The sequence below is a fragment of the Clinocottus analis genome, unplaced genomic scaffold (genome assembly GCF_023055335.1).
Source record: "Clinocottus analis isolate CAN_PGR_092001 unplaced genomic scaffold, fCliAna1.0.p SCAF_14, whole genome shotgun sequence".
NCBI lineage: Eukaryota > Metazoa > Chordata > Actinopteri > Perciformes > Cottidae > Clinocottus > Clinocottus analis.
The window spans coordinates 15,011,960-15,039,558 of record NW_027175865.1 but is presented as its reverse complement, the minus strand read 5'-3'; the positions used below and the strand labels follow the sequence as shown (position 1 = coordinate 15,039,558).

At 44.4% G+C, this 27,599-nt stretch overlaps 1 protein-coding gene across 3 annotated transcripts in view; it reads right to left on the bottom strand.

Moving 5' to 3' along the window:
* Nucleotides 1-27,599, bottom strand: part of LOC137784488 (adenylate cyclase type 2-like) — a 48,245-nt gene that overhangs the window by 19,545 nt on the left and 1,101 nt on the right. For all 3 annotated transcript variants that reach the window (XR_011077414.1, XM_068575202.1, XM_068575203.1), the window contains exons 2-9: nucleotides 19,803-20,000; nucleotides 13,439-13,600; nucleotides 12,387-12,536; nucleotides 8,989-9,137; nucleotides 7,262-7,373; nucleotides 5,743-5,870; nucleotides 4,336-4,494; nucleotides 3,311-3,443 (exon numbers count right to left, since the gene is read on the bottom strand). Coding sequence is in view for 2 of the 3 variants with exons in the window: in XM_068575202.1 (XP_068431303.1) it covers nucleotides 3,311-3,443; nucleotides 4,336-4,494; nucleotides 5,743-5,870; nucleotides 7,262-7,373; nucleotides 8,989-9,137; nucleotides 12,387-12,536; nucleotides 13,439-13,600; nucleotides 19,803-20,000 (1,191 nt within the window). In the remaining variant the exon portion in view is untranslated. The remainder of the gene's footprint in view (nucleotides 1-3,310; nucleotides 3,444-4,335; nucleotides 4,495-5,742; nucleotides 5,871-7,261; nucleotides 7,374-8,988; nucleotides 9,138-12,386; nucleotides 12,537-13,438; nucleotides 13,601-19,802; nucleotides 20,001-27,599) is intronic.

The window sequence follows — 27,599 nt, the reverse complement described above, 5'->3', positions numbered from 1 at the left end:
TGTGAGCGCTTATGAAAATGTTAATCAAAGCCATTGAAATTCAGTGTGATTAACGTCGGTAAACTGAGCCGCAATAAACTCAGTTAAAACTTGTTCACAAAATGTCCTGCACTGTACTATCGCTCGAAACATAGTTTCCCATTTAAAGCACATTAACACCGTGATACAAAACTCACCACAAACAACATGGCCAAACCTTAATTTCTGACCAAGCGGATCTTCAAAGTTTATATAAAAAAAGCATATTGCAACAGCAGTATATAACAAAAAGTAGAAATAACTAAAGTAGGTACTTTGGGAACAAATGGTGAAGCTGACAGCTCTTGAAATCTGTGACCCGTCCATCAGTGTTTTGAGCGACATAAAACAATTCAAGAGAACGATGCCGCTCGCCTTTTACTTCGGTCTGTTCTGTTCGCCGAGTGTCCGACAAACCACTTCACGTTGCCCGGCAGAAAAAGCCACGCAGCAGCGAAAGTGAGCGTTTATGCCAAATTGGAGTAACATCTGAGAGGATTAGTCAGATAATGTTCCTTGTTCTATTAATATAGAGACAGGGTATTGTGACTGACCCGGCTGTGGCACATAAGCCTGTTATGAGGAAGGAAAAGAACGTAACGGAGGTGTCCATTTCCCGCGGGTGTGCTGAACCGCTCTGACATCGACAATCAATGCCAATGACTGCGGGGACGACGCCTCCAGTGATCCATACTCTTACTTATGCTCCCTCTTTAAAATACGTTCACGGCTACTTATGAATGCCAACGAGCACCCACAGCCCTTTTTTTTCTCCAATATCTGATATTGTAAAGCTTTCTTCTTAACAGTAAATAAAAGATATAGCGTAGGGCCTTGTCACATATTTATAAAGCCCTTTTCAAAAGGTGGGAGAGGCCTAAACTGTTGCTTTTACTTATATTTTATAATCTTTGCTCTCTCTTCTCAAGTGTTGCCCCTCTGCATTCATAAATGGGACGCCAGGAAAGAAGTTGGAAAAAGATGTAAAGTGCATATCTGTCGTGAAATGCACCGTTATACTGCAGAGCGCTCTATGCAGCTTGTTGATTGACAAAATCTCGTCTTCTCCAAAACTAAAACCCACAGCTGATGGAGTTACAACAACTCAGCACAGCAGATCTTGGAAACATGTTGCTCACTGACAAATGTGTCAAAATATGTTTGTCGGACAGAAGATGTCGCACATACAGAGGGACTTTTTTTTCTTTCTGACATTCTGATGGATGACAATCACAACAGTGTCAAACTAAACATGCTTAATTACGTCGTCACTTCTATGAAAGCCGGGTGGACTTTTTAATGTTCCAGCTCTAGAATATTATGGAGTCGGCTCTCTGTGTTTAAAGCGATGCGATGACTTCAAGGCAAAGCTGCCGATTTTTGGTCGAGCTCTCTGGAGAGGAGTCAGGAGACGGAAAAGGAGCCAATGGATCAGATTTGGAGGAATCAATGCAGAAAAGGAGCAGCGGCTTCTTTTAAGTCAGTGGTGGCTTTTTCAAAAGATGCACTGGAAACCATAAACCCCTTAATTCTTCAGAAAGGAGATGCCGCTCAGAGCCCCCCGAGGTCTATGAAAGCGACACAGGGCGCCCGGAGGACAGAAAATGAAGGCCTTGGTGGAGATATTTAAGGGGGTGGGTGCATCTTCGCCAAGTTATGAAAGGATTAGAACGGCAGAGGACTGTCAAGCCTGGTTTTTCCGTTTGCCAAGCCAAGACACATGGAGCACAGACTGGATTGCCAGGAACACAGTCTATATAGAGATGTTCTCTGCAGAAAGTTCACAGAAGAGGCAGAGCTCTTAAATGTCCCAGCCCTGTCTGTCCCGATTCAACTGCACAGCGACTCAAGCAGTGGAAAGAGACTTCACTTCTTCTCTCAGCAGAGCGACTGACTGAACACCTGCAGAGATGATGCTCACTCGACGAGATACCTTCATCATTTCACTGTGCTCTCGTAATGTTTTTCCAAACTCCTGACATTGATATATTGTTTAGCTGCTTGGTGTGCACTTGGCAGGATGAGAAGGTGGCGTGGGAATGTTGGTAAAGAGATTTGTTGTTGTCCATGATGCTGAAAGTAAAACCTTGAATTTTTGCATTCTAGCTCATTATATCTAGTATAAATTACATTAAAACCCAACACACAATATTATAAAATGAGTTGCTGGTGCTGCAAACTGACGACTGTATGTAAATATTCAAACTGCATCATGTGTAAAAATAGGTGTAGAATAATGTGGGAGTGAAGAGAAGATATTTGCCGCCCTGTGGAAAACATCAACTTTTAATGAACTGAGAAAAATATTCTTGCTTTTAGCTTTGACCACCACTGTGATTTTATAATCTTGGCCAAGGACGAACCCGTAACATTTGGGATCAGATCCGAATCACAGGGCGGATACACACATTATTTATTTATTATATCACTTATGTAAACAGCCTTGACGGAGGCCCGAGCTCTCTGAGTGCCCTGAGCTTAAAAAGTTGGGAGTTTTTTCAATATATCAAGCTTCAAAAATAGTTTCATGTACTCAGGAACTATTTTTTTAAACCACAGTTCCCACTTGAAACTGCTCACAACAAGGTCTGTGTATTATCTTGGTTTCTAAACCTTTCTTTTCTATCCTGATTGTTTACACGAGTTTCTTCAATACAGCATGATGTTCATTTACCGCAAAAGTCGGGTTACAAGCCGCTAGTACCTTCAGTGGGTGTCCCCGCTGTAGTAAGCTAGCGCTGCGGCTAGCTCCCCCCTGCTGCTGCTGCTGCTGCTGCTGCTACTGCTGCTGCTGCTGCTGCTGCTGCTGCTGCTGCTGCCAGCGTCCCTTTGCCCGAGTCGGGCGTCGAGCCAGGGCTGGTCCCGCTACCTTTGGTGGTTGTCGGGGAACTAGCGGTAGCTAGCGAGGAGCTAGCAGCAGCACGAGTTTCCTACAGCCGGGAGCTAACGGGGGAAACCCACCGAAGGTAGAAGCGGCTTCTAACCCGACTTTTACGGGAGTAAATTATGGTCCCGTTTAGAGTAAAATAGACCATAAAGCAAGGTTGACAGGTTGTTACAGCTACCATATTGCGTCTCTACGTTACTTCCTTTTAGTGGTTGCAAAAAAACAAAGATGGCGACAGCAAAAACCTAAGATGGCGATGGCCAACATGTTGAACTCGAGGCTTAAAAACCCGAGCCCCAAACCAATGGGTTATGTCACGACAGCTGTGTCACCTTCTGATACACGGTTTATGTGCATTCTGACTTCATGCGCATGTTTCAGACCCTGTCGGTGACGCTGTCTGACCTTGGGGTTGATGACCAGGTAGGTGACCACTCCGTGTTCTTTCAGGTAGGAGTCTCGACTCGGTCCGTCTCCGGGCTCCACCTTGTATGAGCCCTTCAAATGCTCCAACGTCACAGATGAGATGTGGACCCTTCTGAAGTTGAGACAAGAAGGGACGAGAGCACGGATGATGAGAAAGGCTGAGAGCGTATGCCATTAACATCTCTCTCCAAGAACCTGCAACTCTGCCTCCTCAGCTTTGTTTGTTGCTGAGATGCACTTTCATATTTTTTCAGATACCTTTCAGCGTAAGAGCGGACACGGACATTAGCAGCCCAGTGAGACAAAGTAGTGGCACCAGGGAGAGAGCTTATTTTCCACGAGTAAATTCTGGTTACAGTGCCAGGACGGCAGACCGGCTGCCAACTGATCAAATGAAGTGGTTGTAATTGACTCAGATGGTGATAACGAGGTAGAATTAGAGCAGACATAGATCACATGTTCCATGTCAGTCTGTAAACGTGCAATAAAGCAAGTTAACGTAAACACTTTCAGCTGATTGTTGATCGAACCTGTTCTCGGCGCTGCTGCAGCACAGGAATATGTTCTTTCCTCAGGTGTGTCTTCATATTTGGTTTATGGAGGTGGTTCCCTGTAGTTCAGCCAACATTGATTTTAGAAAACCGATACTGGCATAAACACTTCTTTTTTTAGGTCGGCCTGCCCGAACTTTGATATTTCATAATGATTACTGATAAATCTGAGAGCAAAAAAGTGAGGACCTTGTTCCTTTAAGGAGGAAACGGCCTCCTTTTGACACTCACACTCCACTGAAACTCAAGATAATGACACTGTGACACTGGTGGCCGCTGGGAGTATCTCACTGAGACTTAATGCCACATGGAAGCAGTTGGGAATTCGCTAACTTGCTAAGTGCAACTCATTTGCAGCATCTATCGCAGAGAAAGCAGAGCGTGTTAATCAAATCCCAAAGCGAAGGCCGCACATTGATTGTGGCATTATCTGAAGAATAGGTTATATCTTACCCTGGCACACCTCCGGCCTCCATGTGATTGGCTAGCGTTACGTCATGTGACCACACGTCGTATTGCCACTTGCGGAGGCCTATCACACCGCACAGGACGTTCCCAGAATGAACTCCGACACGCATGTTGATGTCGACTCCAGTGGCATCTCGGACCTTCCTGTCAGGAGTGCAGAGCAGAATTCACCTTTGAGGAGGGGCTCACCGTTTTGTTTTTTGCAGAATGTGTTCATTCGCTTTTTTCCCCAAGAGTTAGATGAGAAGATGGCAATTGCAAAGTTGAGCACAGAGCTGTGGCTGGGACGAGGTTAGCCTAGCTTAGCATAAAGACGAGAAGCGGGAGGAAACAACTCGCCTGGATCTTTCTGACGTTTAAAAGCGTACCCCTGAAACTCGAATGTATTGTACCAGCACAAAACCCTTGAGATCTGATGTTCAAGTGGACCAACTAAAACATTAAAACATTGCATCTCATTTACACAAACAGAGGAGTGAGAGCTGTACCAGTTAAAAGCTTTAAAGCTTTGACACTTGTCGACTAAATCAATGTTTGAATGCTGCTCAGGCTTTTTGTGTGCACGTCTATTTATTCTGTTTAAACCCAGTATTTCTGCACAGATAAAGATTAGCCGACACCAACATCATAATTATACTATTTGTAAAATAAATTCCAGTGCTGGCTGTGTAGAAGTGATATGACTACAGACATTCAAAGCTCTATTCACCTCAATAGGGAGTTTTAATGTAAAATAAAGAAAAATAGATCGGGTACAGGCCTACAGGCCTGGATGTCAGACAATTGTATTAGCATGAACTGTTTATCCACCAAAATGCTGAACATTTGAATTACCGTAGTTTGTTTACAGACTGCCAATGCAGCCAGTAACCAGAATGGTAGTTTGTGAAATACATCATATGTTTCCTCCAGAATTGAATTGTTGTCTGGGTCAAAAATCCTCCACCACATCACTGATACAGACTCTGCTCCGTCATGTCAGAGGTGGACGACACCAAATGGCATCTTTAATCTGATTGTGATTAAAGGTCAGTGCCGGCGGGCAAAACATATTGTTCTGTAAAACTAATGTGTGTGAGTTCAGGCTTGAGCGAAAGCAACAGAGAGCCGAAATGCGAAGGTGTGGGAGCTCAAAGAGAATACCTTTTCATTTGTTTTAAACTGTGGTTCGTTTAGTCGGTGGGCTTATCATAATGAGTTCACATTGTAGAGTTCAAACAGACCTGAAATCAAGTCTGGCATTACTTCTGCTCAATCTGTTTGACAGGCGTGTTTGTTTGTGTTTTCACACGTGTTTGTTTGTGCGTGTGTGTGTGTGTGTGTGTGTGTGAGAGACAGAGAGAGAGAACGAGAGACACAGAGAAAGAGAAAGAGAAAGATCTGGTATTTTACTTGATGGCCTCACACATATCCAAGCCCATCTTCACGCAGTTCCTGGCGTGGTGAGGCAGCGACTCAGGCAGACCAGACACACAGTAGTAGCAATCTCCCAAGATCTTGATTCGCATGCACTCATTTTCCTAAAAAAAGAAAGAAAGCGAAAGAGAGAGAGAGACATAATGAGGAGGAAACAGGGAAAATTGTACATTCATCATCAAACTCCATAATCTTTCTAAAATTACCAGTTCACTAATTAATTTAGAAAGTGGCGTTTTTTATGTTCTCTCTCACCTCCACACAACCCTCATACACACAAACACACACACACACAAACACACAACCCTCACATGCACACAGTCACATCCATCAAGCTCAAAAATCATACACCCACACACAGATAACACATTAGCTCTCATTCCACATGTGGGATGTGCAACAGCTCGTCTCCGGCACCGGGTTTATATAACGGCGGCTTCGTCAGGCGGGACGACAGAGCTGCTGGACACAGAGCTGAGAGAGCCTGACTCAACCGCTGAGACCCGAATAACAGAGTACCCATGAGACACGAGACGCACTCTGACCAGCCCACACTGCAGCAACCCCGCGGCTGCTGACACGCACAGCGCTCTGCTGAGGCGCGGCATGGAGGCCGACGCCGGCCGCAGGACCGAGACGGCGTCTATTTCAAGGCCGCGCTTCGTCCGATCGACGGCACAAGACGGATCCTGCTCTCTCTTCTTGGTTGTCGTGTCATTTCGTGCACGCTATTCAAATGAGGTCCGTTGTTATGGAAGGCAGGTAACTAATGTAACGCGATGTTACATTAGGTAACATCGCGTAAAAACACATTATTCTAAACATCCTTAATTCCTCCATTAAAGCTACTCCGAAGAACTTTAACTCTGCGTTGATGTCGGCGGTCCCCGTGGACAAACAAGGTCGTGTTTCCTAGCGCCAAAGTCCCTTTAGAAAAGCTCTTATTGCACTGCAGCAGAGTCTGACAGTCGGCTCCTGGCAGTCCAGCTTCTGGTTCCTCTGTTGTCTCCAGGGGGCTCAGTCATACGGCTTGCAGCAGCGTGGCGTTGGCTCTGAGAGAGGACTGGTGGGGCAGCGAGGCGAGACTCTGCTCCGGCTGCTGCTGCTGGACGAGGAGCTCTTCAAGTCCCTCCGGAGCTCCAACTGCAGGTCTGCAGCGAAGCCAGATCTGGTCTGTCTGTGGTGAGCTGGTCGCTCCGCTTGAGTCTGAGCTGAAGGAGTTTCTGGGGAACTGGCACTATTTCATCTGATTTTGCAAGAATTGCAGTGATTCATGGCGGCTCGAGGAGTTAAAGGTTTTATGATGCTTGTTTTTTATGGTTTACACGGCCCTTAGTGGTTCACTCCCCCAAAGCAATGTCAAAGAGTCTTTCTCCTTTCTTATGTTTCATCCATTTCTGCTGGGAATGTTTTCAACTTGAGCACACACACTGTCCCTGAGTATGAAGACATGAAGACTGACACATAAATGAAGATGGGCTTGGTCTCGAGTTACCTTTGCAATCTGGTCAAACTTGCCGAAAAGTTCATTCAGCATATGCACAAGTTCCCCCGGGGAGCAGTCGCTGGCCAGCCTGGTGAAACCCACGATGTCGGCGTACAGAATGCTGCACACGACGAGAGGAAACAACACAAAGCACAGTTCATATCGCATTATTGCATTACACAAGCATTAAATATCACCGTGGATTTCATATCTCGTTTTTTATTGAATTACATATGAAGAAGTGTAACATTATCTGCCTTGGCGAACATTTTATTAATAAGAGTAACATGGATACGGAGAACTTCAGTATTTGTGACACTTTAATTAACTGCAGTGTTTTTCTCCACAAACCATCTGAGTTCTTGAACACTTTTAGCAGCAACAGATTCATTATTTTACTGTTGAAGATTCTTGACAAAAAGAAATTAATGAAGACATATTCATGTGCTCAGGTTTCAAATGCAATAAAAAATAGATAATGCAACACAACTTTTTTTATGCTGGTTTATAAATCCAGAGCGCCGCTAACTTTAGCAGCACTCTGGATTTTATAAAGCAGTTTTTTTAAATCATGTTAATATTGCGCACTTTCTTACCTGCTGGTGTTTTAGTATTACATCAAATTTTTAAAATTTCCTACATTATGTCCCCAGCTCCTCATAAATATCCCTCGTCAGTACACAAGATATTCTCTTTGAGATTTTAAATAGATTTTTCAAAAGAGTCCTGGACAAGAAGGCATCGTAAACATTTCACATTAAAGCACAAAGAACTGAGTTAAACTAAAAGTTATAAATAACAAATGTCACTTTCAATGTCACATCAAATGGATGGTTCTTCTTGTTCACCGTTAAGGCACGCGAGAATACAGGGTACCACGCTGGGAGTGATTCGATGTACACACGGTTATTTTAAGGGTGAGCTATTCCTTTAAAGCCGTTTTTAAAAGCGTCCGTACCAATAAAATAATCTTGTTTCGAGTGAATCTGTAGCTCACACCAAGATGAGGGTGCAAACACTTTAAAAGCACATTCACCAAAGAGAAGGAACGGCCTTTCAATAAGCATAAAACGCCCACAATCTCACCAACGAGCGAGTATTACGAGGCTCTGCACTAACTCGTGTGGGAGGGTCCCAGCGGAGCCACATGTCCTCGGGTGTGAGTTCTTTGTTCGGGGGAGATTGCCCTCTTACCTGTGAGCTCGACCATGTGAGAATCTGTTATTACTGGAAGGATAATAGCCAGATGGACACGAGCACACACTCACCCACACAAACACACGTATGAGGCTTACTTAGGAGGGACACAGTGATATTGGTTCCTGCTTGACAGAAAACATTTCTAGGGGACTTTCTATGGAGAGGCTCTTGTGGTTATCCTGGATTTGTTCCTCAGGACTTCCACAATATAGACGAGGCTGCTGCCAGGAAAAGAGCGACCTGAGAGTGCAACGGAGGTGGATTGACTCTGAATTGAATTTGGCCATCGAAATGAAAAGGAATAAGAAGATGGGAGGCAGTGAAGATGAGAAGAAGTGAAAAAAGAAGAAGAGGAGGGATTCAAGTTGGACGAGAGGAGCCACAGAGCACGGGAGCAATCCAAACGTGAGGGCAGGTAGAGAGGGAATGAGCTGCGACGAGAGGGAGGACAGGACGGAGGACGCGGGAGAGACAGAAAGCAATAATCATTGACATGTTGGAGGCTCAGGTAGAGGTAGAGGGGAGGGAGCCCCGACCTGACGTTGGTGTGCCGCTGCACGTAGAGGTTGTGGAAGTTGTTGGTGCTCTCGGTTCGACCGAAGTTGGGCCCCTGCAGCCTCTGGATGATCTCGGCTTTCATCACTCTGGCGATGTGAGCCGGCAGTAAGGACAACAGCAAGCGCTCCTGAGGGAAGAGGGGGGGGGGGAAGGTTCGGATGAAAGCCAGACGAGGCAGAGGCAAAGCAGCGAGGACGGATTGAACTATGAAACATGAACAAATACGTTGCTTCACGCGTTTCTATGGTAATAGTGATATGATAAACTTGTTAGATTTACACTACGACCTGCAGGACACTTGGTTTTCTGATCCAATGTGGCTGGAAATGTTCAACTCCATTTTTGTTTTTGATTTCTAACTCGTAGCAGGACTCACTGTGAGTCAAACAAAGAAACACAGCAACGGGTAATAATTATATATAATAAAGGGCTCTTGCTCATTCAGAGTTACGTACATGCAGGATTCGTACGGTTACACAATGTGTGCTGCGCAAAAGGTTTTTTGGGGTTTCATATGAAAGAAAACAAATAAAAGGTGAAAAAAGGAGGTTGTTGTGTTTTCCTCTCTTAACAGGATTAAATACAGTAATTCATGAACACAGTAGAAAACAATACAGTAGAACTAAATAGAAGCCCCCTCAGCTCCACCTCATCCTCCACATTTAAACATACTGTGTTTGGGGGGTTTTCTAGGGAGGCTACAGCTGCATTGTGTTTTCTAACTACGTTGTTGAATGACAATCTTGAACCTTGTAAATGAAAACGGAGCGTGGAAGACAAGAGGACGAACCACGTGGACCACGAAGCCCGAACTCCCACAATGCAACGTGGTAATGACGGCAACGTCCACAACAGACCATGGCGAGCCATCGTCAAATACCGCTTCACTTTAACTGTTCGCATAGGATTCAACTTTGCTAAGCTATACATTTTTAATGTTTTTAATTAGTTCAGAAAACACAAATCATCGTCTGGTCCCCGTGAGCTATGCTCTGGTTACCATGGTTATTTGTCTTCAACTGGCGAGCCACGCGCGCAACATGCTACTTTTGTAACAGAATATTTATAATATTCTTTGGGGTAAATCTCAGGGCTGAGCCGTCATCTCCTCTTCCTCCATTGAGAGCAAACCAATTGATTTGCTTTGATCCTGCAGGTCAGAGAAACGCACTTGTCAGATAGACTCATAAATAATCTGTTTATGATGTCGAGCACCCTGTAGCGTAGTCGCGTATTCCTTTTCGACTCGTGCGACTCGGATTTGTACTTCAACTTCCTGTCGATGTTCTCGGGAGTTGAAATATTCTGAACTGTGAAGTTCAACTTCTGAAGCACCATCCACGTCGGATGGACGGGTGTTTGAGGGAGATTTTTGAGCGTGCGTGTGTGTGTGTGCGTGTGTGTGTGTGTGTGTGTGTGCGCGCGCGCGTGAGTGTGTGCATAATAGAGAGAGCGAATAGCTGCCTGAGGGGGGGTGACTCATAAATGCGGCTCACAGCAGAGAGGGTCATTACATTGTTCACACACCACAGGCTCATTTCCTAAAACACAGCAGCAAATTAAGTAGAGAGAGAGGCTGGGATGGAGGGGGGGAGCTAAAAATAGAAATCCACACCACCCGCACTTATTTACTTATGCAGCACTGAAGCAATATGAGCCCTACTGTGAGCATGCTGAGGTGGTATAATAGCCGGAAGAGATGCAGCTTTATTAATCATGTGTTTGATTAAAGAACCAACGAGATCCGTAGTCAGCTATTCAATGAGATTAGTTCAGTTTTGCACTGGCATTTGCACACACACGCACACACACACACACACACATACACACACGCACACACACACAGTTTTAGAAGACAAATATATTCTGTTATTCAAATACAATCTAAAAGCAAACAATGTGGAACTGAAATGTAGTAATAAATCTTTTACAACTTTTACAAATTAAAAATGTGTATATATATATATATATATATATATATATATATATATATATATATATATATATATATATATATATATATATATATATACACATTTCATATATATTTGCACATTATGAGGTATTTGTAATATTTATACACGCTCCTCTACTTCTACTTCCATTTGAAAAGGATATATTGATGATAAATCACACATTTCTCCATTAATAAGAAAATAAGATAACCCTAGTTAGTCCCTACCGAGTGGACCACCGCTTATTAATGTATAATTTCATGTTTCATTTCCCTGGTCGGAGAGAAGGGCTAATGTCAGGGTAAAGACGCTAATGTCAGGCAAATGTCAGCGCATAATGCCTCTTTAGACATGATCGACTTACCAACTCCTCATCCCTGTTAAAAAACTCAGAAGTATTTTGGGAATAAATTTAATTAACTTGGGCTCTTATGGTATTTGTGGCTCTAAGAAAGAGACGAGAAGAACAAGGAGTCTACAGCCACCTGAAGAGTGGCAGGTTTATAACGTTCACTGTATTAGTTTAGCGTGTTATCCAGTTTTTAAAACCTTTGTTTAACTAGGATAGGTCCTATTGAGATTATAAAACACTCTGCAGTATACATAGACATAAGTTAAAGTTACGACGAGGAACTCGTAAACGTCACTGATACCTCTGTACGACCTTTATAAGCAAACTGGAGCATCTTCTGATGATTGTCTACTTCTAAATAGTTGTCCTTAAGGAGCAATAAACAATATCATAGCATTAATGTAGCAGCAAATATATGGATATATAGAGGAGTAATGCCGCTCTCCTTCTCTCGGTGTTGTTATCTGAGCGTCTCATTGCGTTGTTGACATAGTCGGGCGGCCGCATGTGCTTTTAGTCGATGTGAGTGCTTGTTAGCGTGCACCACTGCGTAGCCCACTGCTGCTGCTCTGCACCGCTCTCATACAGACGGTACAGCTCGCAGGAGCACAGCCTCCTTTGTTCCCCTCTCGGGTAACAGCTCTGTCAGAAAATGTGCGGTAGTTTGTGCCGTTAGCGCCGTTAGCTGCGAGCTGCTGGCTCAGGCGTCGCCATGTTCACAAGCAACAGAAATGCTCCCAATCTCGTTTAATGACCTTTTACGGGCCATTTTCAGGCAAAATCAGACAAAAACGATTTCATTAAACGTTACAATTATTTATTTTAAAAAGTCCACAGGAACCCCCAAATGAACGCAAGATGAAGGTTCCTCGTAGTAGCTTTAATATCTTCGTATAGTTGTCACTAACCTACGAAATAGATTGTTATTTGTACCATTTTGTAGTCTTGTGTTGAAACATTTCATGCAACAGTGAAAGGTATACGATCTGGAGCGCCACCTTTGATGAATCACATGCATACCCAGAAACACACACGTTCATTTCAAATCCATCTCTGAGTGTTTGTGTACCTGTTGGTGCTTCTCAAACTCTAGCTTAATGGGGGACTTGATGCAGTTGCAGGTGTCCTGGTAGGTCTGTTTGAGAGCCAGGTCCATCAGGTGTTTGTGGTACGCGCCGGCCAAGTTACCGCAGGTGAAGATGATCACGTTGGCTAAGATCTGCCACGACCACCACATACACACACAAAGAATGAGGCATTAAAATAATGCAAGGAGGTGACGCATGCTCCAGGTATACCTGGAGGTGTAATTTCCCCAATGTCTAACTTCTTCCACTTAAGTCCACATTATTACCCCGTAAAACCAGGACAGATCACACACTTTGACTGCGCTTTTCCACCACTGTGTCAACCTCAAGCTCTATAAATGTGGCCTTGCATATCAATAGAGGCTGTATCCAAGGGAAATGTATCTCTGAGCAGGTTTTTATTGTTGCAGGGCTTTTCCACTTCGTATATACAGTATGTGTGCGTGTGTGTGTGTGTGTGTGTGTGTCTGTGTGTGTGTGTGTGTCTGTGTGTGTGAGAGAGAGAGAGGGAGAAGAGAGAGACTATTGTGATTTGAGTGTTATCACTGTGTGTACTTTGATGGTTGATTAGAAAGAATTGCTGTGTGTGTGTGTGTGTGTGTGTGTGTGTGTGTGTGTGTGTGTGTGTGTGTGTGTGTGTGTGTGTGTGTGTGTGTGTGTGTGTGTGTGTGTGTGCTACCAACAGTGCGTTCATTTAAAACCAGTGTTGTAAAAGCTGTTCCCTGAGTGCATTAAAAGGCAGTTAAATTTGACTCTGGAGGTTTTTCTGGATGTGATGCGTCACCATGAAACAGAATAAGTCTCAGTTTTACAACCCATGTATGATTAAAATGTGTTTTAATCATACATGGGTCGTAAAACCAATTCTCTTTTCAGAAACTAGGCCTGCTGCTTCACTGCAAACAGATGCAGGCTTCCTTCAGAAAACAGGAAGCTCAAAGCGGAGACGTGCTCGGCCTCGTTGACCACAGCAGCGGGGACCCTGTGTGGACTTCACACAGTTGGGTTTAACATGAGCAATTATCTGTGTTACCTGCCAGACCAGCGGTTCCAGTTCAGTGACGGTGGAGGCCAGGCAGACGCTGAGGGTGACGGTGTGCGAGCAGCAGGTGATGCCGCTGGCGATAATGGCCCCTCTCATGGAGAAGGGCAGCATGGTGTAGACGACGAACACGATGAACAGGAAGAAGGACACCTGGAAACAGGGAGACGGGAAAGACTCAGATGTACTCTGCCTGGCCCAAAAAAAAAGTGTCCACCTGGATGCAACTTCTACTGCTACTGTACAAGCTGTGAGGGCGTTGCTGTGATCTGAGGTTGCTGCAGTTGCTCAGGTCCAGGTTCAGCAACGACCAGGTTATTGCATCAAGGGATTGTTTCCTCCCTGATGGCACGGGCATATTCCAAGATGTTATTTTACAACATTATTTCTGACTTTGCTTCTTTCTTTTTCTTTTCAACAGAGAGCGTTAAATAATTCAGCGAGTGCCGGGGAGAAATGCGCAGGCAGCAAACAACTTTCAACACCATCATGCTTTGTCTGATTTACAGAACTGCAAGCACAGTGGATCGTGAACGCGTTCGCTGTTATTAAACTCGTCGTACGTCAACCTATCTTGGGGCTTTCGTGCGTGAACATCGACGATTCCCAGATAGAGAGCACAAAAATGTTTGCGGTTGAATGTCGTCAGAGGTTTCTGTTGCATCGTTCCTCTTTGTCTGCTGTGTGTCGAGATACTGAAGTGTTTACCGGGCTCAGCAGTAAAGCTGATCTTATGATGAAATACGTATTTATTTTTAATTATTATTATTATTATTATTGAAGAGATGTGTGGGCTGCTCACTCAGCAACTTCAAAATAACAAAAGCTGGCCGTACTGCGCCTACTAAACGACCTTTTGTATATTATTACTCACCCCGTGTTACCTGAGTTCCTGAAGAAAACATGGCAAGAATCAAGCATCATTTAGTTTTGTTGTTGTTAAATGTGGCTTCAATTCATCAAGGTCCTTTCCGTGTTTTGATACTACGCTCCCCGTGGAGGATTGTGAGAAAAACTACGTTTTCTTGAAGAATTCAAATCAACATGGAGCGAGTAAATAACGTACACGTTTATTTTGGGGCTGAAGTATTTCTTTGTATAGTACAATATGTCAAATACTTCCTTTCATAAGGGAATGCATATAAGACTTTAGCACCTTTGATGCAGTTCAATGCTTGTTTACTGTATTTAGTCGTTTCTCTTTCCAGGTTTCCATCAACGCCTCCACCTGTGTGTAGTTTCCTGTTTGCTGTGCATATCTTTACACGTGTTTCCTACGTTGATACCAGCTGCCTGCACCTTCTGCTTCATCCCGGCCCACTTCCCTCTTCCTGTTATGGTGGCTTTGGTGGCGAGCGGCACAAACAGGTCACAGTGTCGACTGGACACCAGATAAACTGCGACCTTCCGGCCTGCCTGTTTATTTCCTGTGTCTATGAGGCGCAGGGAGGAACCTACTGAGACTGACAGCTTGGAGTGGATCAGAAACTCATCTGTAAACATATACGAAGAGTTAATCAATGAGGGCAACTTTTGAATTAATTGTTTCAGACATTTTTTTTTATATAAAAGCCTCAAGCGTGAAGATTGGCTGATTTTCGGTTTGATCATTTTAATAATTTATGTCATGTAATGTATTTATTTATCATTTATGATGGGGTTTGAACTATTGGATGGACAAAAACATTGAGACGGTGCTTCTTTGGGCTTTAAGTAACTGTGGCAGCATTTCTCACTATTTCCAGATTTTCTTTTACAAACCAAACAATGAGTCCACTAATGCAGAAAACAATCCACAGAACCCATAAAGAAAATAATCATTAGTTGCAGATGAGCTCCACTTCAACCAGCCACCACAGTAAAATCCTTTTACATTAATAACTTAAGATAAGTAATAATCTGAAGATGAAATTTATAATATAACAAAAGGGACATTTTTTTGCTCTGAGTACTTGAACTTTTGATACTTTAAGCATATTTTCCTGCTTACACTTACTTTCACCTGAATATTTTAGGGTGTAATATTAGTACTTTTACATAAATAAAGGATCTGAATACTCCCTCTGCCACTGCATGTTATTATACACATGTATATACACATTATTAATATTTAAACATGTGAACTGAGATACATTTATCTTACAGTCCATTGGTTGCTTTGAGCAAGTGCAAGCTGGGAAACGCTCTCCAAGGCTCTTCACGGCGCTAACGTCATCAACACGACGAACGTTACTTGCGGTGACAGCTTACTTGGTGAAGAGTTGAAGGAAATGTTGAGTGACTGTTGACCGAGCTCCTCGCGAAAGAGGACCTGAACACAGACATGATCGGAGTGGCCTTCGTCTCTCTGTTGCTACCAGCGTGGCGGGGGGGTCCCGCTCGTGTCGCGATAACCTTCAACTCTTCACCCTGAACTCCCACCGCTGAAAAACAGCGGCGGACAGAGGGCATCGGAGACTCGTGGCGGTCTAATTTCAGGCGCGGCCAGACGCACTCCGTCTCCTCTGCACTCCTGCATCCTAATGCACCTCTGAGACGGAGGCCGCTGCCATCGTCATCGTCTCACTTCAGCGTCTCCCATCACTTTTTTGCTTGCTCCGAGTGCACAGCCCTCCTCTGTGTTGCAGACAAAGGCTGCACATGCTCCCTCGCCTCCACACACACACACACACACACACACACACACACACACACACCCACACATGCTGGACTGCTCGCATGAAGAAATGTTTGCCCTTTGCCTCACTTTGGCATTCATGAGTGTATATTTAGGCTCGGCGGCCTTTCTCGGGGGGATGCGAGCGCCCACGTCTTTTGCGAGTACGTGCCAACGCAGACACACTCGCAGGTCAGTGTGACTGGATTACGGGGTACCAGGTGTGGCCGCCATGTTCAATCTGCCCGCTGCCTTCAGAAATTTAATGAAGTCGAGACTAACCGGGTGATGCGGACGCGGCTCGCGTTGTGCGCGGTGGACGAGGTGTGTTTGTTGAGAACAGCAGGAAGGTGAGCAGGGGAGCATGTTTGGGGTGGAGAGTGAATGACAGAGCGGAGCACCAGCTCAGGGGCTGCGACTAACAATTATTTGAATAATCGATTAATTGGTTGATTATTTTTTCGATTAATCGGATAAAAACAATTTTTTTAAGCAATAATTTGCGACCTTTTATTACAAAAACAGAACTGACTATCTTAACAATAAAGAATTTAGAAAAAGTAAAGAAATACAAATAAAAAAACTTAACAGGAATGTCAGAACTTGTTCTCTACACTCAGACACACACACGCACACACACACACTGGATACTGCACTTTACCTAAACAAAAGTTATTAATTAGACATTGAACCACAAATCTAAGCAGCGCCTCCAGCCTGTTGGACGCAGGTCTGTGTTCTTCACTTCAGAGGAAATGTTTACACGTTGTTTCTCTTGAAGCCCCCGCGGTCTTTAAAACGAAGAAACATTTCAATAACACGTTATCTAACCCAACAGCGCGGCTTATACGCGGAGAATGAATGGCTAGCTAGCGAGCTAACGACAACGGTTAGCCTAGCTGCTACGTTATCGTAGCAAGCAATGTGACCACGAAGGGACATACGAGAGGATACAACGAGCTGCACCTCCTGCACCTCCTGCACCTCCTGCACCTCCTGGACCTCCTGCACCTCCTGCACCTCCTGGACCTCCTGGACCTCCTGCACTTCCTGCACCTCCTGCACCTCCTGGACTTCCTGCACCTCCTGTACCTCCTGCACCTCCTGCACCTCTTGCACCTCCTGCACCTCCTGCACCTCCTGGACCTCCTGCACCTCCTGGGCCTCCTGCACCTCCTGCACCTCCTGCACTTCCTGGACCTCCTGCACCTCCTGGACCTCCTGCACCTCCTGGACTTCCTGCACCTCCTGCACCTCCTGCACCTCCTGCTGCGCTCTGCGCTCAACTCAACTTTTATACTCAAACATCTCTGAATCGATAACGAAATTCGTTGCCAACTTTTTTTAATAATCAATTTTTATCGATTCGATCGATTCGTTGTTGCAGCCCTAACCAGCTCCTCTTTATCTCTCTCTCTCTCTCTCTCTCTCTCTCTCCTTCAGGCCTCCGCTGTCAGGAGCCCCGTGTGCTCCACCAGACGTGCTGTCCTCTCAGTAATCACAATCACTGGAACCCACGGAGAGCAGGCAGCCAATACAGCTGTTCCCTTTCCACCGGCGCTCCGCACTTCTCTCCGTCTTTATTTATTCACATATAACTAAAATGGCAAGAGAGATGGAAGAATAGAGATAGAGAGACAGACAGAGAGATTGCTCGAGAGAGAAAGAAATACACAGAGAGACAGTTGACACAAACAACATACAAACAACATGTCTCCCGTTTACACAGGGATGTGACGCAGGAGTCACAACACGAGAGATATCATAACTTCTTCTTATCCCCGACATCGCTAAGAGATGTATGTGTAGAGATATAACTGGACGAACGGATAGACGGATAGATGGAGAGGAGGATAGACGGATAGAAGGATAGACGTAGAGGAGGATAGGAGGATAGACGGATAGGAGGATGAATGGATAGACGGATAGAAGGATGGATGGATAGAAGGATAGGAAGATAGGAGGATAGATGGATAGACGGATAGGAGGATAGACGGATAGCGGTGGGTATGAGTGTGGGAGTCATGGGAGCAGAATAGAGTGATTAATAATGCAGAATGATTATGCTCTCACAGGTGGCTGATGATAAAAATACCTCTACCCGAGAGGAGAGAGGGATGGAGGGAAGGGGAAGGAAAAGGAGGGGAGAGGAAATTTGGGCATGGTGGGGTGGGTGGAGGCGTGGTAACAGAAGAGGAGGAAGCAGGTGTAGAGAAAAATGGTCTGTGATGATTAAGGGGGGGCAGATTGAGAAAATAGGATTCGTGAGACGCAGCGAGAAGAAGTCGAATGTGTCCGTCTGCCGAGCGGCTCACCTCCAGCTCTCATCTGAACTCACCTGAACTGGCAGCCAGATGTGTTAAAGAAAGGAAGAAAAAAGCCTCTTCACACAAATATGCAATCACTTATGAGCACATATGCGTGTGTCAAAATGCCAGACTTGAATTATTAGGTGTGATTAGTCTTAGTCATGCATTAATTTTATGATTTGCATCAATGGGTCCTTTCTCTTAGCGGGGAGAGTCATGTTTTTTGCTTGTACTCTTTAGTCTCTGTTCATTCAAACCAATCCTGTTTTATTCTCTCACTTCATTGGAGTAAGACAATACATAGCGAGGGTTTGCATTGAAGTCAGCAGCCAACTGAGGTGAGTTTTTGTGCCTTTTACTTCTGTTTCTGTTTCGTTTGTCACGTTTTTTCCTTGCCTGTTTTATAAATCGGTTAATTGTTGATTGTCTGATCGTAGCTTCACAACTTTAATGAACTCTAAATGATCTCTATGAGGTCGCAGTAGAAAACACACACGAGCTGCAATGTAAGCTATGGATTAAACGGCGTGTTTGTCTTCATGTAAGCTGCAAACAATAGCACGTCTAGCTAACTATCTTAATGCAGTAGTAACCTAATCCAGCACGACTTCCAAGCCGAGGGGCTTTTCACACCACATCGCTTTGTGGTTTAACAGATTATGCGGAAAAATCCCGGCTCCAGGCAAAACACTTACCACATAACCGTGTTGATCTTCCCCAGTCCTGATATAACAACCTGATCGTCTCCCTGTTGTGCTCATGAAGATGCAGCAGCCATGTTAAACTGCTAAACAGCTTTTGTAAAAATACAATTGTCCCATTTAAAATATTCAATACAAGACAGAATTAGGGTAATTGGTCACGCGGTAGAAGGTGCATCTCTTAAGACGTTTTATGTTCCTTTGAGTGCCGTTAGGGGCAAGGAAGGTTATTAACAAGCCGCCATGACACTCGAGCTAACACGCTCTAAATTGCACGATGTGCAGTGTTGTTTCTTTATGTACAGTTCATCTACATGGACCCTCAACTGGTGGAGATGCTGACTTTCTCAGCTGAGCCTTGGCCCTTTATGATATCATATTACGTATCTATCCACCTAGATATTATTCAAGGGCCGCTTGCAGAGTCCTCATTCAACAAAGGGACACGAAAGAAGAAGTTACTTTGAATTTATAGCAGTGAACTTGGACAATGTGCCATGCAGGAAACGCAGCAAACCGACTTGACAGGCGTGGCAACAGAAGTGGGGGGGCGGGGCTTAGCGAACAGTCAATCATCGCACTCCCAATTAGGTGCAACCAGAAATGCAGCTGTGCGGACCGTAGGTACAACCGGGGCTCGGCGATGCGTCCGCATCCCGACACACGGACGTAACACATGCGTCGTGTACCTGGTCCCAGGGGCTGAGGATCCCTCCAGAGAACATGAACAGGTAACCCATGGTGACCAGACACGCCCATATAAGGACAGAGAAGAGCCGGAGCATCCGCTTGAAGACCGACTCGATGCAGACGAGGATGAAGATGGACAGGAAGAGGAAGAGAGCGGCGGGAACCGTGATGAGGAACGTCAAGTGGTCTTCTGTGTTCTGGAGGGAGAGATAAATATCACCTGTTAGTTTCACCAGACTCGTAATCTGCTGTTCACTGAGGTAATAAAACAAGTGAGAAGTGGAGTCTTGTTCTCTGATCCTTCTCTACAATCTGACTTAGTTTTGCAACCAGAGGAGTCGCCCCCTGCTGGCCGTTAGAAAGAGTGCATTGGCTTCACTTGACCAAAAACTTTTAACAAACAAGGTGAAAATGATACAAAGGGTGCTCACTTCAAGCGCATTCGCCTTCGTTTAGTGTCCTAGTGAGGACATACAATACAGTCCTCGTAAGAATAGAGGTACAACATGACACACACACACACACAAACACAAATTGATGAACAGACTGCACACAGTTTGGTAGACAGACTGTCTGAGCCCAGAGAATGTGCTACAGCATCACTTCTGCGCTCACAGTCAAAGTCAGCATTTAGAAGCCGTCAACACACACACACACACACACACACACACACACACACACACACACACACACACACACACACACACACACTACTTAACTCTGACCAGACCTCCCTCACCCGCCTCCTCATCGTCAACAGCCTCTTTCTCAGACTCACTTCATCGTGTTTACAGTTCAGTAAGATGTACATTAGAAAAACTGTCTGTCCCGTTGTGTGTTGAGAAAAACACAAAAGGTATTTGTTACAAGGCAGTGTCTTTCTTATAGTGCCATAATCTGTTTCAGTCTGCATTGTGAAGATTGATTGTTGATTTAAGAAAACCTCCAAAAAGAAAGTGCAAATAATGACGTAGCTGTCAGAATTTGTCTTTTGATTAAAGAAAAATGACTTCATATAAAACTCAATTTGACTTTAGAGTGTATTTCCTCTGTTATCATCACTATCATTTCACTCATATTGTCATAATATCTCATGGTTGCAAATTAATAAAATGTTCTTAAAATGGAGACCATTCAAAACTAAAATAAGCTTCTTTCCCACTTTATAATAATAATTAAAAACAACATAAGACACAAACTGACATCTGGATTTGGTCTTAATGGTTACAATCGGCGTTCATTCCCAGGAGAGCAGTTTTATCCAGCTCCATCGACAGCAATGGAAACACGACGCTGGCAGAAGCTTGAACTGCTTTTTTTTTTCATGTTTTCATCCTCAGCGCTTTCATCCTTTTGACCGGTCCCTAACATCTGCATGTGTGTGTGTGTGTGTGTGTGTGTGTGTGTGTGTGTGTGTGTGTGTGTGTGTGTGTGTGTGTGTGTGTGTGTGTGTGTGTGTGTCCGAAACACAATTGTCTAATCTGTGGGGAAAGTACCTCTTCTGATTTGGACTGAAAATGACTTGGCCTCACAAACATGCACACGCAAATGCGGTCCGGGTAAGAAAGAAGTACTCTCTACGTCCTTCTGGCCTCTTCAGGCCGGGTAAATTATCAAACAGCAGCAAAAATCACCATCGTTTGCTCAAAAAAGAGGACCGAGAGCTCCCAAATAACTCAACGCACTTTCACAGACCTGATCCTCGCAGACACCCACGCAAACCATTTAAAGTTATTCCAAAATCATGACAGCGCTGACAGGTCCGGCAGCGGGGCATGTGCAATTAGCAAGCTGCGGTGAGATTAGATGTCACCGGGTTTTACAGTGGAAATGAACATCAGGCGAGGGCCATAGAAATGTGCTTGATTCACTTAACATGCAAATCGCTGGAGCAGCTCTTTATGTAACAGAATGAAAAGATGCCACAGACTCAACCTTGAATTTTACGGCTGATTTGACAGTTTATTGACTGGAGCCGCTCGCTGAAAATAGCAGGCGCTGTGTTTCACCAGAACAAATACAGGAAGAGAGCGTTTTTGCTGAGAACCAGAGCGGCACGACGGTGGAGGTAGCATGAGTCAGGGTCTGGCGAGGGGATCCCATGGGATCCGACTGCTGCTGACGCCGAGCCAGCCATACAGTCAGTCTGGGGCGCGGACTGAATCCCGATGAGGACGCAAACTCACACACACACACACACACACCGGAGGGAATACCTGAGTGGACGCCGGTGACAAAGAAGCACACTTTTTTTTTGCACAAATTGCACGCTCGCACACCAACAAACAAAACGACTGCAGGTTGGGAAGCGGGGAGAGCTGATCGCTCACCACGCCAGTGTTTTTCACTTTGCACATTTTTTTGATTGTAGGACATCTAATCCTGTTAAAACCCCTTTTGAAAACCATTTAAAGCCGTTTCCCTCGACACGGAGTAGAGGGAGGGGAATTGTGCCGGCCTGCCATAATATACTGCATTGTCATCCAGAACAATTATTTCCTTCTTTTTTTTTAGCCCAGTCTGGCTTATCCAGCTATTATACTGGGAGGAGAAGAGGGGGGGGGGGGGGGGATTGCAGCAGCAGCCGAAAAAAGAAAAATGCAGTAATCTAATTATTCAGCAGTGAAAGGACACAAACGCACCAAATACATTATGCCCGACGGGGATATGGGAAGAGTGTGTTGCTTGAAATCCCGATAGTGTGTGCACTTTCCATGTGTTGGTCCCTGTTGAATATTCATAATGCACGATGATGCAGCACTCGTGGCAGGTTTCTTCAATCTGCTCTCTTGAAATCATCAATATTCAACAAACCTTTACTTTAGTGCTCCATTTGCAGTGCAGAGGAGGTCAAAGGTTGCGGAGCATCGAGCATTTTCACCCAAAATATTGATATACATTATTAAACTAGTCGGAGGCATAATATACAGCTTTTCTGGAGTCCTGCAGGATGACATGAGATGAAAAGTTTTTGTTTTCTTTAAAGTAGAAAAAAAACATCCTGTGCTTTGAAACCACAGGATGCCGTCATCATCAGTAGTATTATGGGATGGAGCATTAGTATTATGGGATGGAGTGCGTTCAGAAGGTGCAAAGAGACGCTTCACGCCTTTTTGTTTTTCCTCAGCCCTGAAACGTGACTTAATTGCAATATTCATACGTATGATATGAACGTATTGTGACTCTTTCTGTTTCTTTTCTTGTGATGTTTTGTCACTTCAACTTTGTGAGTTGAAATCTCTTCATCCGAGCGCCCCAGGGGAGCAGATCATCAGTGCGCTGTGAAGAGACGGTCACTTCATAACCCACACCGGAGGGCCGCCGAGTGGATCGAACCAGTTTGAAACGCTTCCATAACAGGAAGAATTCCCAAAAGGGGAAAGTTGGTAGACCACATTGGGGGAAAATGACATTTAGAGCACAAGGCCGTTCTTTCTTTTCAGCGTAGTGGAAATTAAGCCGTCGTGAACGTGACGAAATGTGGTGAGTCAGTAATGCTTCTCTGGGCTGTGACCAGAGTGTGTGGATGAAGCATTACATTATTCATTTTTACTTGTTTAGCTAGTTTGTAGACTGGCTCGTCAGTTGGATCACGTATAACGTACGTTGGATAATTCCCGAAACCAGGAAGTCTACAGCCGGCGGAGGAGCAGCTCTCTCCTCCAGGAGACGTCGTCTGATGAACTGTGAAGTAATACATTTTGTGGAGGTGGGTGTGTTTCATCTCTCAACCCCTTAAGCCAACTTTTTGTGAATTTTTCTTTTTTCTTAATTAAGCAGCGGGTGGACTTAATCTCCGGCATGTGGGTGAAATTACACTTTCATGCTCTTGGTTTGTTTATAGCATTGGTTAACCTAATAATAGCAAGTACTAAAAACATATGTATCCAGTTAAAACGAACAAAAAGTCTTTTTTTCCCCCTCATATTATGTTTTTGTGTGAAGTCCTGTAGCACATCGGCGCTTTGCGGCTCTGACCGCACCTCGTTTCACCTCGTTTCACCTCGTTCCTTCACCGTCCTGCCCCTAAAATACAGACCGGTGATCCATCACTACACAGCCCGGCACTACCAATCTGTCGTTGAGATGGAACAAAATCAATATTATTAATATATCATGAAAATGGGTTGCAAATGACCATAAACTGAAACGAGCGCTCAATAAAAAGATGTTTTTGTTGTACCATTTATAGATTTCCTATGTTCCAGCCCCAGATAATATTGATCTCTATTAAACCGTCAAATGCTGTATATGTGTCATTAGGGCGTGTGCACATGTGGGCGTGATAATAAGCACACACGCATACTTGTACACATTCCAGATCAAAGCATCTTCAAGGCTACAAGAAAGATAATTATTTTCTCGCCCCCTAAAAAAATACAGATAAGCAACCAAGAAGGAAATGAGAGACTTCCTCAGAAACACACCCAAAAAACACAAACATGAACATGCATGCAAGTTTACACACGTACACACACAAACACACACACACGCTGCACAGTAAGGGTGGAGGAGTCTTATAAACACCACATTCACTCCCGCCAGTTTCTGCCGACTTGCTGATAAAGCCAGAGCACTTCCAACAACATCCTCCCCTCCCCTCGGCCGGCGGGCACCGAGCTCCCGACCTGCCCTACCCTCTATTTATTCCTGCCATTCTTCTTTGTCCAGCGGTAATGAATACGCACGCCTCGCTAAACAACCACGCCATAACTTACAGGCGGGTCTGTCTGTTACTTAACGGGGACAAATTGGAAAATATATATTGTGATCGACAACCGCGAACGACGGGGGAAACTATATGAGGTGGACATCGTAAACCTGGAGACACACGACAGCCCCGGGAGAAGAGAGCGGCGAATGCAATTGACCAGCTGGGGCAATAAGCTCTATTGATTTGTCTTAAATAGAGGCGAAGGAATCGATTTAGGTGGAGGTCCGGCCGGAACGACCCTGTTATATCGAGTTCAATTGAATGTTAACAGCACTTTAGTGACGGCCTCGAGCGAGTGCTTAACCGCTGCGGGAGGCGAGGGGGTCAACAAATGCCTCCGACGGCTGAAAGAAAGCAGATTTCCCCCCCCCCTCACCGCTCTGCGTTATCTCCAGAACACGCCGCATGGTCACTGAACTCATCCTGCAGGTGTATGCCGGCGAACACAGCAGCTGTGCGTGCATCTTGTGTGTCTTTAACACACCGTGAGCACCCACAGGTTCAACCACGCGGCTTCAACACGGTCTGTTTAAACCACAGCATCGCCGATGTTAAATATAAACCAGTGTGCTACTTCTGTTCATCTGGTGGGTGTTTGTCAATGTAACTGAAAGTATGATCTGCGTTTCCCTCTGTCAATCTATTTCAGAGGCTGCCACCTACTCCCGACCCGGTTGGTCCCTCTCAGCGTCTGATTGGCCTCCAGGCGCTACTCAGAGAGCATGTGACGCACGCGGAGAGAAAAGACGCAAGTCTACAGATCACCTCGAACATATAGAAAGCAAAACACTCCTTTTGTTAACGACGTCAACAATCAAAGCAATGTGTGGGATTTTTTTGTGTGCGGCTATTTCATAAAAAACACAAAAGCAGGACTTGAGAGACAATAGCTTGTGTTCGTGGTTGAGTGTTTGTGTCCCAAAACAACACTTTTCACCTGACAAAGCTCCGACACCTACACAGCTGCGAACTGAACCCTCATCCCGCCCTTGAGCCACTCTGCCGAACCGGCGTTGCGAGTTAAAGTGCCGCTTCACGGCCGCTTCTGTTGACACACATATTCACGCACACATGCACTCGTGGCCTCCCCGTCTCATTCAGTCTCGTGCAACCCCAAACTCTTCTTTTGTTCCCAGTGATCCGCACAGGAGGGCCTCTATCTGCTGCACGGTGATCGCACACGTATAGATGGTGGCCACGCAGAAGCTGTTCTGGTGCATTTCACAGCATTTAAAACACACAGCGGCCTTTATTCTGAAAAAACTTCTTCCAATGCATTTTGGTTTTCATCAGTCTGGTTCAAAACATTTCACCGTAGTCTCGCTCCCTGTAATTCTGGTTATCACTACTACTGTGGTGCTGAGAGACTGGTATCTGTACCAATATGAATCTACAGGCAGCATCAAGCCAGAAGGGAAACAGCTGGCCTAAAAAAACATCTGGCACATGAACCCCCCCCTGTAAAACGCCGTATTGACATTTTTACATTCCTCAGTGGTTTCCACACTAATTGAACAAAAGGGCACGTGTATAATGTTTGCCGGTGCGTCGCAATAATGGCCGCGCACAGTGAGCGCACGCTTTAGCCCTTGAGAACACGCTTCGCCTCAGAAGAAAATCCTCTCCTGTGATCTTCTAAAGTGTGAAAGTATTTTAGACAAAGGACCCAACAAATTGGGTCTCTGTGAGTGCTGCAAATTGGAAATGGCTTATCGCAGCAGTGCAACTGCTGTGCACAAACACTTAAGGAAAAAAAGCATCCTGTAGCGCTTTGTCAGGACAGCAGCGGCAGCAAGACAGCGACCAAAGCAGGACTTAAAGTACGCCAGCATTATCAACACATGGAGCGCGTTTCTGGTCAAAGTAGGCACTTAAAATGGATTTCTTGATGTTTCTTTAATGGCCTCTATATATATATATATATATATATATATATATATATATATATATATATATATATATATATATATATATATATATATATATGATTTATTGGACAACATTTGATTGGTGGTCGGTAGGTTGAGGCTACTTCAATTGTGATTTATTGAACACGTTTGATGGTGGTGTATATATATATATATATATATATATATATATATATATATATATATATATATATATATATATATATATATATATGATTTATTGGACACATTTGATCGGTAGGTTGAGGCCAGCACAATCTATGCCGTTCTAAAAAGTATGTACCATTTATTTTTACCATACGCTAAGGGAGCAAATACAATTTACATCATTCCAACTAAAAATAACTCAAGCACAAGAGGTTTGGTGAATTTCACAAACAAACAATTCTTGGCAGTAAAGAGCCCACAAGTTCTGTTGCAGAAGTGTTCAAAAGGCTTGCAACTATCCATCCATCCATTCATATTTCCATCCATCTATTCATCCATCCATCCATATTTCCATCCATCCATATTTCCATCCATCTATCCATCCATCCATCTATTCGTCCAACCATCATTCCATCCATCCATCCATCTATCCATCCATCATCCATCCATCCATCCATCCATCCATCCATCCATCCATCCATCCATCATCCATCCATCCATCCATCCATCCATCCATCCATCCATCCATCCATCCATCCATCATCCATCCATCCATCCATCCATCCATCCATCCATCCATCCATCTATCCATCCATCATCCATCCATCCATCCATCCATCTATCTATCCATCCATCCATCTATCTATCTATCTATCTATCTATCTATCTATCTATCTATCTATCTATCTATCTATCTATCCATCCATCCATCTATCTATCTATCTATCTATCTATCTATCTATCTATCTATCTATCTATCTATCTATCTATCCATCCATCCATCCATATAGATCCAGGCTCCTCCCACTTCCTGTTCCTCCTCCTCATCTCCGCCTCCAGACCTCTTCACAACTCGTCTGAGTGAGACAATCAAACTGTATATTACTACAGAAGAGAAGCTTAGAAAATGTCTTTTAGGTCATTAATTGAGTAATCAAAAAAAATCTTTAAAATAATCAATTCATAAGTTGTTAGATTGATCGACTAATTGACAAAGATAATCAATG